At 55.4% G+C, this 12,329-nt stretch overlaps 1 protein-coding gene across 1 annotated transcript in view; it reads left to right on the top strand.

Annotated features, from left to right (window-relative positions):
- Window positions 1–11,164, top strand: part of GART (phosphoribosylglycinamide formyltransferase, phosphoribosylglycinamide synthetase, phosphoribosylaminoimidazole synthetase) — a 28,118-nt gene extending 16,954 nt beyond the window's left edge. Inside the window, exons 15-22 of the mRNA XM_090271448.1 lie at window positions 353–604; window positions 847–999; window positions 4,347–4,553; window positions 5,540–5,677; window positions 7,946–8,076; window positions 8,294–8,435; window positions 9,594–9,709; window positions 9,803–11,164. Of these exons, the coding sequence (XP_090127574.1) occupies window positions 353–604; window positions 847–999; window positions 4,347–4,553; window positions 5,540–5,677; window positions 7,946–8,076; window positions 8,294–8,435; window positions 9,594–9,709; window positions 9,803–9,994 (1,331 nt within the window). The 3' untranslated portion in view covers window positions 9,995–11,164. The remainder of the gene's footprint in view (window positions 1–352; window positions 605–846; window positions 1,000–4,346; window positions 4,554–5,539; window positions 5,678–7,945; window positions 8,077–8,293; window positions 8,436–9,593; window positions 9,710–9,802) is intronic.
- The last annotated feature ends 1,165 nt before the right edge of the window (window positions 11,165–12,329 follow it).

Genomic DNA, 12,329 nt, shown 5'->3' with positions numbered 1-12,329 from the left:
CCATGAGATGAAGAAGGTTGAGGATTGCTGCCCTAGGACGTGGAGGGATTGTAAGTATCAGACACAGGGGAACGCGTTTCCGGAACTAAGCTGCTATGGAAATGACCTTATGTGCAGCTGAGAATCGACCTCATGGAAGGGACGCTGTTTGGAGGCTGCACTCAGCCTGTGTGGGAATTGGGGGCGTTTCCCCTGGAGTCACGCTCGCTCAGAAGTCATTAGGCAGCGAAGGGCAGAGCTGTTGTGGAGTGTCGGGGACTGTAGCCACGCGGTTAATTGTGGCCGCTGTCGCTGCCTCCTAAGGGGACATATAAACACCAGGATTTCTCCGTTCTCGTTTGATGGCCTGCAGGGGGTGAGACGGCCGAAATGCCGGACATGTACCCTCCCGGTGAGTACGACCTGGCCGGCTTTGCCGTCGGTGCCATGGAGCGGGACCAGAAGCTCCCGCGCCTGGAAAGCATCGCGGAAGGGGATGCCGTTATTGGAGTGGCTTCGTCCGGTCTGCACAGCAACGGATTCAGCCTCGTGAGGCGAATTGTGGCCAAGGCTTCCCTGACGTACGCCTCGCCAGCACCTGGCGGCTCTGGCGACCTGACCTTGGGTAAGTGCCCCTGCGCTCTGAACTCTCCTCCTTGGGAACGTCTCAGCAACCACGCAGTGAGGCTCGTCTCATTACTTAAAGTGGAATAAATAACGTTCCCCTGTGGTCTTGTTTGGGCATCATCATAGAACTGGTGTGTCTGTACAGGGTCACAATCATTCTCTGCTTCAGTTTTGTCCTTTTTATACGCTTTGGTTTCATATTTGTAGACTAAGGTTCTGTCCTATCTCTCCCATGTACAGGGGACTTGCTTCTAACTCCAACCAGAATCTACAGCAAGTCACTGTTGCCTGTCTTACGTTCTGGGCATGTCAAGGCCTTTGCCCACATTACTGGTGGGGGATTGCTAGAAAACATCCCCAGGGTCCTCCCTCAGAAACTTGGGGTGGATTTAGGTAAGTTTGCTAAAATACCTGGGGGGACTCTATGGGCGATTAGTACACGTTTGATTACACACGAAAGATTCTTATCATTAGGGTTTCCTGGGGAAAGAAGAAGGCTGACCCCTTTCGGCCTGTGTTTGCTCTGCCAGCCATGTCCGTAGGCATAAAACGCTTAGATGTAACGGGCTTGCATAAGAGGAAGCGCTGTAAGATCCTCCAAGGGGGGCTGGTAATCTCGAGTCCATCAAGTTGGGACCAGGAACGTGCCAAGGAGGGCAGAGGCAGCTCCTAAGTCGTCCTTGGCAGGAGCCAGACCAAGGAAGGGAAGCGAGGCAGATTTGAGGATTGTTTTGTGCAGAAGGGAAGGGAAGTCCCAGGTTTCCAGTCAAGCAGGTGAGTAGAGGCAAGCTGCCAGCACAGGAGGACGTGTCGGTCTGGGGCAGGGGTGGGTCCGGTGTTTGACGTCTGCAGGGTGTCCGTTGCAAGGAGCCTGGGGACGGAAGCTGAGATTGGAGGGAAGTGGGTGCTTGCAGGCAGGTAGTTGCGGCCAGCGCCAGGAGAGGAGAGGGGACCAAAAGGGAGTTCCTCAGTGTCCTTCCCGCCTTGGCAGAGGTAGAATTACTGAAAAAGAACAGAAGCGGAGTGAGCCACGTAGATCCCTGCAGCAGGGACTGGAACATGGCGCTGGTCCGCGGTGTCGGGTGCAGCACAGACCGAGGGTGAGGACCAGGAACCGACCGGCGTGGCTCTGAGTTAGGTCAAAAAGCAGCTTGGTGAGGGTGCATACTAACCCCCCACCCCCAGATTATTGCGGTGGGTGCCGTGGGTGGCAGAGATACAGTGACAGTGCCTGGAGAGGGCTGCTGAGGAAACTGGTTGGCTAAAAGAAGGGAGAACCAGCCCTGGCTTGTGTGGCTCAGCGGATTAAGTGCCAGCCTGCAAACCAAAGGGTCACTGGTTCGATTCCCAGTCAGGGCACCTGCCTGGGTTGCAGGCCAGGTCCCCAGTAGGGGGAACACAAGAGAGAACCACACATGGATGTTTCTCTCCCTCTTTCTCATTCCCTTCCCCTTACTCTAAAAATAAATAAAATCGTTTTTTTAATCAGTAAATAAAACTTAAAAAGAAAGAAAGGGGAAACAGTAACACTCATGGCCAAAGCGAAGGACGGCGTTTCACCTCCCTGCTTCCATAGGGTAGAGGACCAAGGCCGAGACACTGGTCAGGCTGTCCTAGCCAACGAGTGTCCATTGCTTTGAGGGCATGAGCAGAAGCTGAAGTCCACGTCAGATGATGCCTTTTCCCAGCAGAGGAGGGCGGCTCAGTGAGAGGAGCCGGCCTGGGTGCGGGCTCGAGGAGCAAAGGCTGAAGCAGCCGGGTCAGAGCCAGGACTGAGAGCGCAGGTGGTACCGCAGCAGAAGTTCAAGCTGGTTGTGACATTTTCCTCCCAAAGTCAGAGCGTGTACGGCCTGCGCACAAGCACAGCAGAAGCAAGTGACTGGGCTCACCCAGCCGGGCTGGCAGGTGCAGGGCAGTGATGCGCAAAGCCGCGGTGGGTGTGGCAGAGAAGGCCTCCTGCGCTGACCCCTGGGGCAGAGGGTCTGTGCAGCCAGCAGAGGGTCCAAAGGGTGGAAACGGGGGTTGTGAAAGTCAGGGCACAGGCCAGGTGAGCTAGGAGAGCAGCCAGGGGCACCGCGGCCTCCCCAGGGAAGCTGACGAGGCAAGCCGGGCAGGGTGGGGCGGCGCGGGAGTCCCTCTGGTAACGCAGGACAGAGTTGAAGGGCCCTCACTTCCACTGAATTTAAGACATCACGGGGACAGAAGTGCTTTCCCGGGAGCGTGAACAAAACCCTAAAGCAGCGTCCGCAGCCTTTAAGCCGTTGGAAATGGTGGCATGCCAAGCAAAGGGCAGAGAGGTGGGGCTGCTACTCCCACCCTGGCCGGCTGTCCCCACCCACCAGCCCTAGCCCACCGCTGGTTGGAAAGAACACAGTGCTCGCCACATCGGGGCACTCGGAGTGACAGCCAAGTCCTAAAAGCCACTGTTCTGAGTTACACAGACGTCTGTATCCCAGTGAAAAGGAACTTGGGCCCTTGCACCGGCCTCTGAGGTTTCGTCCGGGAATCACACTCAGACGGCAGAGTTAGGTGAGGAATTCCCAGCGCTGAAGTTCCAGCGTGTGTTCATCGGGACTTCTTGATCATTCGTAGAAATGAGGCTCTTAGCCTGTCCCCCCCTTTCTTTGTAAATAAATACTTTGTAAATACTCTGCTAAAATATCACAGCTGGGGGATCTGCTCTTTATCCTGCCCTTTGCTGTGTCGTCAATGTCTGCCTGTCGTAATAATGCCACTTTTGATGAAGAGGATTCCATCGTTTATGGTTGTAGGTCGCTGCTGACTTCTGACTGCGGATAGAAGAGTGAACATCACAGTAGCTAAGTCTTTTGAGCTCAGCTTTTAAGAGCGGACCTTTCCCCGCTAGTAGAAATGGAAAAATCTGATAAGGGGAAGAGTCATAGACATGTCCCTCTGAGAAATCATATCAGCTCTAGAGCATTAAAAAACTATCCTGCAGATGCACCAAATCAGTAATGGGGCTGGATAGTCAACCTCATGGTGTAATAAAAAGCTAAGTTCACAGTGGCTTCCTTTTCTGAGGAGCATCATAATGAAATGTTTCATTCAATATAGTTTTTGTAAATCAAATCCCAAAACTGTAGATTCTGAAGAAATTTTTGTCATATTATTCGTGATACTAGTGGATACATTCTTAAAAGAGACCTAAGCCTAAGTTTTTAAAAATAAATATAGAGGGAAAGGGTATTTGATTTTAAACTTTTTATATAACATGACTTTTTTTTTTTTAAGATTTTATTTTTAGAGAGAGGGAGAGAAACATCAGTGTGTGGCTGCCTCTAACACTCCCCCAATGGGGCATCTGGCCCGCAGCCCAGACACGTGCCCTGACTGGGAATCGAACCGTTGACTCTGGTTCACAGGCCAGTGCTCAGCCCACTGAGCCACACCAGCCAGGGCATGACTTCCCTTTAATCGCGTACGCATTCCCTTTCAATCCGCATATAAGCCACCTAGCTTTGCATCGCGTTTTGGTCACTACTAAGACCCAGCTGAACTTTCACAGAAGGCGGAATACCAGTGTTCACTGCGATGCCGCTGTTAGCTCATGGAATCCATGAGGGGGTTTCTAAGAACCTAGACAGTTAATGCAGCACAGACCTCACTCACCTGTAAACGCGGGCCAGGTGTGGCGCCAAAAGTACCCATGTTCACGGGGCCGTCTGCGGCCCCGCCGCGGGTGAGACGGCCGGCGAGTCCGACAACCCTGCCGTTCGCAGACGCCCGCGCCTGGAGGGTCCCCACGGTCTTCTCGTGGCTGCAGCAGGAAGGACGCCTCTCAGCGGAGGAGATGGCCAGGACATTTAACTGCGGGGTGGGCGCTGCCCTGGTGGTGCCCGCGGACCTGGCGGCGCAGGTTCTGGGGGACGTTCAGCAGCGCCAGGAGGAAGCCTGGGTGATCGGCAGCGTGGTGGCCTGCCCAGAAGGTAACGGCCCCTTCCTTGGTTGCCCCGGGGGGAATGACCCTGGCTGTCCTGCCTCGCTCGCCGGCTGCCCGCCGTTATGCAGCTATCGCTGCGGCCCCGCTGTGCCAGGCCAGCAGTCACGCCGTGGACACACGTGGCTCTTGCCTGCGGCCTCGGGGCTCTGAGCCCCCCTGGAGCGGCCGCAGGGGGAGCCTAGAACCCGCGGGTGAGAGCTGGGGAGTGAGTGCCTGCCTCGGGGACAGAAGGGGGCCTGCGGGGCACAGTCTGCATGGCCCCTCTGGGGGTCCCAGGGAGTCCAGCCCCGGTGCCCAGGGGTAACAGCTGAAGGGGGCACTAGGCTCTCCCCTCCCGTGCTCCCGGACCCTCGCTGTGGTTCCCTGGGCCCCTTCCCAGAGGTCGTCCCAGGCTGTTCCGTGGTTCAGACGGAGGGGTAGTGAGCGAGCACCTGACAGGCCCCAGGAGCTACTGCTCAGGAGTGGGCCGGCGTGGGGGCCCCGCAGGGGCAGCTAACAGGGCTGCCGGGGCATGTTGGTTTGGTTGTACCTGCCTAGCCTGCCTTCACTGTGGGTTGCATTTTCAGGCAGGTTCTCCAAACCGGAAACTCTTGAACCCACATCCCTCGGCTCATGTCGCAATCAGGCAGAGAGGCCCTCTCTTTCTCAGCACCCTGTATCAATGGCCTTGCTTGGGTCGCAAGCCTACCCTTGGGGCCAGGAGTTCACAGCACCGTGACCGGTGGGAGATTCGGGGGTGAAGGCAGACCCGTGGCAGGCAGTACCCCCTCTAGGCTAAGACACTCTCATGCACTGTAGCTTAGGGAAGTTTTTATGAGTGTAATACTAAGTAGTATAAGCCTTTTGTTTAGTCCTTGCATATCTTATTTTCAGAATAAAATGCAGTATTCTCTTTTCACAAAATACTTTTCTTTCTGCCATCACTGTTCACTCACGGTTGTTCCTTTTTTACTGGATGTGTTTGAAACGAAGGCTGTCCCCGCGTGCGGGTCAGGCACCTGGTGGAAGCCACACACGCAGATGGACCGGCGTCAGAGACCGGCACCGCGGGCTGTCACCTGTCTGTCCAGCCCAGAAAGGCGAGAGTGGCCGTCTTAATCTCTGGGACAGGTAAGATGCAGCTTCCTCTGCGCCAGGACGCTGCAGAAATGCGCCTCCCTTCCTCCGCCCCCCGCCTCCCCACCAAAGGAACCCTTGGGATCGTGAGAACAGGCGGCAGGGCAGCGTGGGGACTCTGAGCAGTGTGGTCTGCACCCTCAGACTCCCCGCGTTTCTCACGCATCTGAGACCCACTGCCAGGAAAGGGGGAGGTGTCGGAGACGTGGCTGAGCAAAGAGAAACGGGAAAACAGGGCGGAAAATGCAACTTCTTTTGCTTTGGAGTTGAAAAGTCTTACAATAGTGGAGGGATTTTTTTTTAATTGTTAATAATAATAAAAAGAATAAGAAAGGTATGTTTGACTTGTGGATAGGGGAGTTAAAGCAATAAGAGGACCGTCTTCTCTCAGATGGACTTAGCATGACTTTTTTCCACTGTTGAAGCACCGTAGCTGTGAGTGTTCTTGTGATGCCGTAAGTGCGCATCTGGTTATTTCTGTGAGACACAGGCCCAGCAGCGTGATCGCTTTTCACGTCCATTTTATGGGTTCAGCACGCTGACGGCCCGAGCAGGCGGCACGCAGAGAGCCTGCTTTGGGAGCTATAATGCGTCTTCTTTTTCTTGTTTCACCCACTTCCGTGTCGCTCAGGGGGACAGAGCGAGGGCTCGCCTTGACTTGCCATCGGGAGTTTAAATGAGATCAAACAAACATTGCAGTAGTTGTTGTTTCCTAATGGAAAACATAACATTTCATTAATTACACAAGAAATAATCATATGCTTTGACGTAAATTCACACGAGAGGATATACTGTCTTTATAGCTTAAGTACTCGTTATGCTGAATGACAGTTCTTTCTTAGAACAAAATATGCAAAAGGAATACGTGGTATCTGTAAAGGTCATGGGTCCTGAGTTTCTGCAGACGGATGTTAGAAGGAGAGACGCTGCGGAGCTGGAAGGACTGTCTCGGCCAGTGCGGGAGGCCTGGGTGGGTGGCAGGGTCAGAAACAGAGCGAACCCCTCCATCTGGGAGAGGGCTTTGTGCAGGGGGCCGGACGCAGCAACAGCCGGGCACAGACTTCCGGGGGCGTGCACACGGCTGCAGCCATTGGCGTATGCGGGAAGATTCCATAATGAAGACAGAGCAGCAGGAGTTTCTAGTTCTCCCCAGGCCTCGGTCAGTTTACGGAGACTGCGAGCCCCACAAGCCTGCACCCCTGTCCGAGGTGCCTCCGTCTCTGTGAGGCGTGCAGGCGTCCCCAGGCTTCCTGCCCTCCGAGCCTCTCCCACTCCAGCCCCTGCGCTGTTCCCACGGACCCAGCAGCCTGGGACAACGGGAGCCTTGCATCTCCAAGTGGGGTTTGTGGAGGGACTACAAGTCCTCCCAGCCCATGAGGAGCCCATGCAGGAAACCGCCCGGCTTCGGTCTGAGTGGCTGACATCTTCCTCGCCTGAATGAGCCGGTAAGGGCAGGTGGCAGACTTAGCCAGGAACGGCCTAAATGACCGATTAGAAGGCAGAAAGGACTTCCTTTCTTCACAGTTCAAGCACCTGTCCAGGAGCTCAGCTCCCCCAGCCACACTCCCCGGGCCCTGCGCCCAGCCCTCGGTGGTGCGGGGTGCGCCGTGCATGTGCCTGATGACCGGGATCGCGTACTTATTTTACAGGAAAATACGGGCACTTCCACTGTTACACATCTCAGGGAATTAGGAGTGACTGGTCATTAACAAACGTGCTGTTCAAAGAGGAGAACCAGCGCCAGCTTCTGGCAGGTCACGTGTGCCCTCTGAGCCTCAGTTTCCTCGTCTGCACAGGGGAGTGTAACACCTGCTTCAGCGGACATCACGAGGACTCACGAGCCTGAGTCCCTCTGAGCACTCAGTGTTCCCCCCTTCGTGGTGACTGTTACCTTTATTCTAATCTTCTGTGGGGGTCTCTTGGGCCCCCGCTGGTTCCCAGATGGCACCTATCAGAATGGTGGGGGCTGGGTAAGAAAGGGGAAGGGACTGAGAAGGACAGATTGGCAGATCCAGAGCAGTCAAGGGGACGTGTGGGACAGCACAGGGAGCCGTCAGTGATACTGTGGTGGCCACGCGTGCCACCAGGTGGCTGGGAGACTTGCCGGCAGGGTCCCTGTGTGGGGCCCGATTACCTGGCACTGCCTGACGCCTGAAACTAATCAGAACAGCACCGCCTGGAGGCCGTCGTTGAAAACCAAGGCTTCTTCAGGGCACGGCTGCCTCTAAGGAGCGGGGGCTCCCGTGTGTTTGCCTCCTCCAGGGTCGAACCTGCAGGCGCTCGTAGACAGCACCCAGCAGCCGGGCAGCGCCGCGCGCATCGTCCTCGTCCTCTCCAACAAGGCGGCCGTGGCCGGCCTGGACCGCGCCGCGCGGGCCGGAATCCCCACCAGGGTGAGTGCCCCGCATGCGGCCTCTGCCCCGGTGCACAGGGCGCTTGTCCGCGGGGTTTCCGGATGTGAGGCAGGCGCTGGGCTTGCCTGTCCGCTTCCTGCACCCTTGGCAGTGGGGGGGTGTGCAGAAGGACGTGATGTGCGGTCTGTGAAGGTCAAGTTCTAAGTCATTTTCTGGTAATCCATTGAGAAAGACGGTGCTTCCCTTTCTGTTCCAGGTAATTAACCATAAGTTGTATAAGAGCCGCGTAGAATTTGACACTGCGGTTGACCAAGTCCTTGAAGAGTTCTCCACAGACATAGTCTGCCTGGCGGGATTCATGAGAATTTTATCTGGCCCCTTTGTCAGAAAATGGAATGGTAAGCAAAATGGTCTGCCCTGGCTGGTGCGGCTCAGTGGCCTGAGCGCCGGCCCGCGAGCCAAGGGGTCACCAGTTCAATTCCCAGTCAGGGCACGAGCCTGGGTTGTGGGCCAGGTCCCCAACCTGGGGCACATGAGAGGCAACCACACACTGATGTTTCTGTCCCGTCCTTTCTCCCTCCCTTCCCCTCTCTTTGAAAATAAATAGAATCTTTAACAACAACAAAAAAAACTGTTTGACACCACATTGGGAAACCAAGTGAAAATGGGCGTCAGGGGATGAACCAGCCAAACACCCCAGTGAGATGCTGACGGTGGTGTCCATTTTATGGCCCGGCCGTCATGCGGTTTCCTTTGCCTTGGCCCTAGGAATGCCCAGTGGTGATCGATCATCCAGCTTTTTATCAGTTTTCTTTGGCCTGCGGTTATTTCACTTAACTACAAATAGAGCATTTCATCCTTTGTGTAAATGTTCGCAAGGGACTTTTTTACGTGTTTAGAAGCAAGAGCAAGTGACCCCCTGTAGCCCGTCCTCCCCCGGAAAGTGCAGACGTTGCCAGAAGACGGCAAGGAAGACCCTGTTCCCAGAAAACAAAGTACCTGGCAGGAGAGCCTCTTTCCAGGAAAGCTGTGATGCTCCTATTGCATTTTTTGTGCACATTTGGGCAGTGGATGCTTTTTCTTCCCAAAGAGTTTATGTTTCCCGAGGAGATTACAGTTGGAGCGCGTGTGGTATCATATCAAACGGGCAGGGCCTTGGTGATGTAAGGCGCAGAGCTAACTGAGCCACCAGCCACAAGTCCAGCACAGACACTATGCAAGGACTTGGCAGTAGTACGCACCAGCGACAAGCTGCATTTTCTTCAGGAGCCCTAGGGTCCACATTGGACACCCCCACCTCCCTGTCCAGCTTCAGTCCCTGCAGGGCCGAGTCTCGTGTCTCGGTGTGTCTTGAGCCGTGCAAGGCAGGAACTGCCTCCCCAGGGCCTCCTCCAGGGAGAACCGGTATCGCCCTGGACCTGGTTTCCGCCTAAGGGAACGCCCGTCGCGGAGAAGCCCTTGCCCCTCCGGACCCCTCTCTGGACAGCGCAGCATACGTTCCTTTAACTGAATCCGGAGGCCATTTTATTTCTGACCACTGTGCTCTTACTTTGCAGGGAAAATGCTCAACATCCACCCATCCCTGCTCCCTTCTTTTCGGGGTTCAAATGCCCACGAGCAAGCCCTGGGCGCTGGCGTCACCGTCACGGGGTGCACGGTGCACTTTGTAGCGGTGAGCGTGTCTTCCTACCCAAGTGCTTCTGCTGTTCAGACGTGAGTCGTGCTGGCCACAAAGTCACGGTCAAACCTTGGCTTCCTCTTCCAGGAGGATGTGGATGCGGGACAGATCGTCCTTCAGGAAGCTGTTCCGGTGAAGAGGGGCGACACGGTGGCCAGTCTGTCTGAGAGAGTGAAGTTGGCGGAACACCGCATCTTCCCCGCGGCGCTGCAGCTGGTGGCCAGCGGGGCCGTCCGGCTGGACGAAGATGGCAGGCTCCTCTTCGCCCAGGAGGAATGAGGCCTCCCGGCGCGGCAGAGGCCCGGCGGTCTGCACGGTGCCTTTTATCAGGTGCTCAGCCCAGAAGAAAAACTGCTAAAGAAAAGAGAGAGAGAGAACCTCAGCCTTACCTCCGTGGCCAGTTTTTAGGGAACAGAAATCCGTTACACGCCAGGCTGGGGCGTGTTGTCGCCAGCGGTCTCGTAGGCTTTACCTGCGTGTGACCGTCTTGCTCAGAACTCAGCTCGTCATTCAGGACGCCTTCACTTCTAGCCAAACAAGACACCCAAACTCTTCGTCTTTCTCCCCTCCTTTTCCGACCAGTAGGTTTCCCCGGGCCGGGCAGCTGCCCGCCGCCACTGTCCTCAGACTGACAGTCAGCAGCTGCCGCCAAGTCAACGGGAGCTTCAGGCGCACCATCGCTCATAGGTCCCTTTGCTGTAAAAGCAGTTGGCTCTGCAGTTCTGGAAAGTCCACTCGACATTGTTAAGCACCTGTTACATGCATGCCGGCCACTCGCGGTCCTGTGAAGTATATAGAAAGTTAGAAACTCTAAAGGAAAATGTTGGCTGATAAAATCACCTCCCTGAAAAGTAGAGGCCAGCACCAAGAGGTGAGTTAGACAACTCGATGGGAGCTTAGGACTTCAGTGATAACCCTCCCCAGCCCCTCCTTGGACACCAACCTCCGCTAAAGGGACCCCAGACTCTGTGTAAGACCACTGGTTCCGTAGCTTGGGATAGGAGGGATCATAATGGGTCTGAGTATCTGGTTGCCGGACACCAAACACACTTGAAAACAGAGATGGTGCTGGCAGACCACAGAGTCCGCTTAGGTGGTGCCCCGCTGCCTGGTGGGGTGAGTCCGTGGACATGCTGACTGTTTATGGTGCTCCTCCAAGAGAAAAGGTCATAAAAGGCTGAAAACACCCCTGTCCGCGTGGCTCAGTGGGCTGGGCGCCTACCCACAGCCCAAAAGGTCGCTGGTGCGATTCCCGGTCAGGGCACGTGCCTCGGTTGCGGGTTCAGTCCCCAGTCGGAGTGTGTTCAGAAAGTAGCCAATTGATGTTTTGTCTCACAGCGATGTTTCCCTCCCTCCCCCTCTATAAAAAATCAGAAATAAAAATTTTGAAAAGGGGGGTGAAAACGTCACTCTTGTTGATATAATAAACATGGGCGTTTTTATTACAGACATTTCCGTTGCTGTTTGTGTAAGTCAGCAATCAGCTCAGCCCTGAGCACACACTGCTGAGGTAGGATGGGGTGGGGGCGGGGAGCGTGCCCAAGGCTAATGAGCCCTGCTGGCTGCACTCAGCCGGCAAAGAAAGGATGCGAGTGGAAGCTCCAAGTGTTCCCAAGAGGAACGTTGCTCATTTCTGAGAGAGACTTCCTGTCTAAGTGTTCCGCTCCATTTTCTTTTTACTGCTATTAACTGCTCTACAAACTTCTAAACAACTCCAGTACAAGATAGTGTTTACTTAGATTGAGTTTAATAATCTACGGCTGGTCCCTCATTCCATTTCTCCTTGGTTCCCCTCCCATGCTAAGCGGCCAGAAACGGCCCAAACCATGCCCTAGGGAGACGCTGGCCGTGGCCCCGCTGGGCCCACCTCCGTGGGCACTCGGCCTGCGGCCACCGGTGCCTCCGGGTCGGTCAGCCAGGCGCAAAGTCCCAGGCAGGGTTATCTGATGGGCACAGTTGAGGGTCAGAGAGTCAGACCACCCCACACACCGCACCACGGCGGGTGCCCCGCTCAGCGGCCCCCCGGGGTGAAGGTCCAGCGCCACAGTCTGGTGGTGCCACAGCAAGTGATCTGGGAAGGTTCCTAGAACCCCAGGTTTCTTTGGATGAAGTTTGCTTATAGCCTGGGCTGCTTTTGACCAGTTAGTCAATACATAAACTTTGCCACCGTCACCATCGCTTAAAAGAGACCGTCTTTCCTAGCCATTCTTTCTCGAGCCACGCAGACCTTGTGCTGACCACAGACAGCACACGGCAGTCTTCCCTCCTCTGCAGCGCGTCGTACACCAGCATTAAAAATGCATGGGTAGAGACCACCCAAGTGCCCATCAGCTGCTGAATTGCTAATAATGTGGTCCAGCCATGCGTACAGACACACACTCAACATGAACCTTGAACCAGTGTGCCAAGGGGCACAACCCAGTCCCATGGGACCACAGAGTTGATGCCATCTGCATGGACTTTCAGAATGAGCAAATCCGGAGACAGAGTAAATTAGTCCTCGCCCAGGGCTGCAGGGAGAGGCATTTGGGGGTGATGACTGAAGGGGGCAGGGTCTCTGGGCAGGGAGAGCTCCATCACCCCGTGGATGTGCCTGAGCCCACTACGGAAGGGA

This window comes from Furipterus horrens, unplaced genomic scaffold (assembly GCF_987537825.1).
Source record: "Furipterus horrens unplaced genomic scaffold, mFurHor1.1.pri manual_scaffold_1, whole genome shotgun sequence".
NCBI classification, from domain to species: domain Eukaryota; kingdom Metazoa; phylum Chordata; class Mammalia; order Chiroptera; family Furipteridae; genus Furipterus; species Furipterus horrens.
This window is presented reverse-complemented; position numbering and strand designations above follow the sequence as displayed.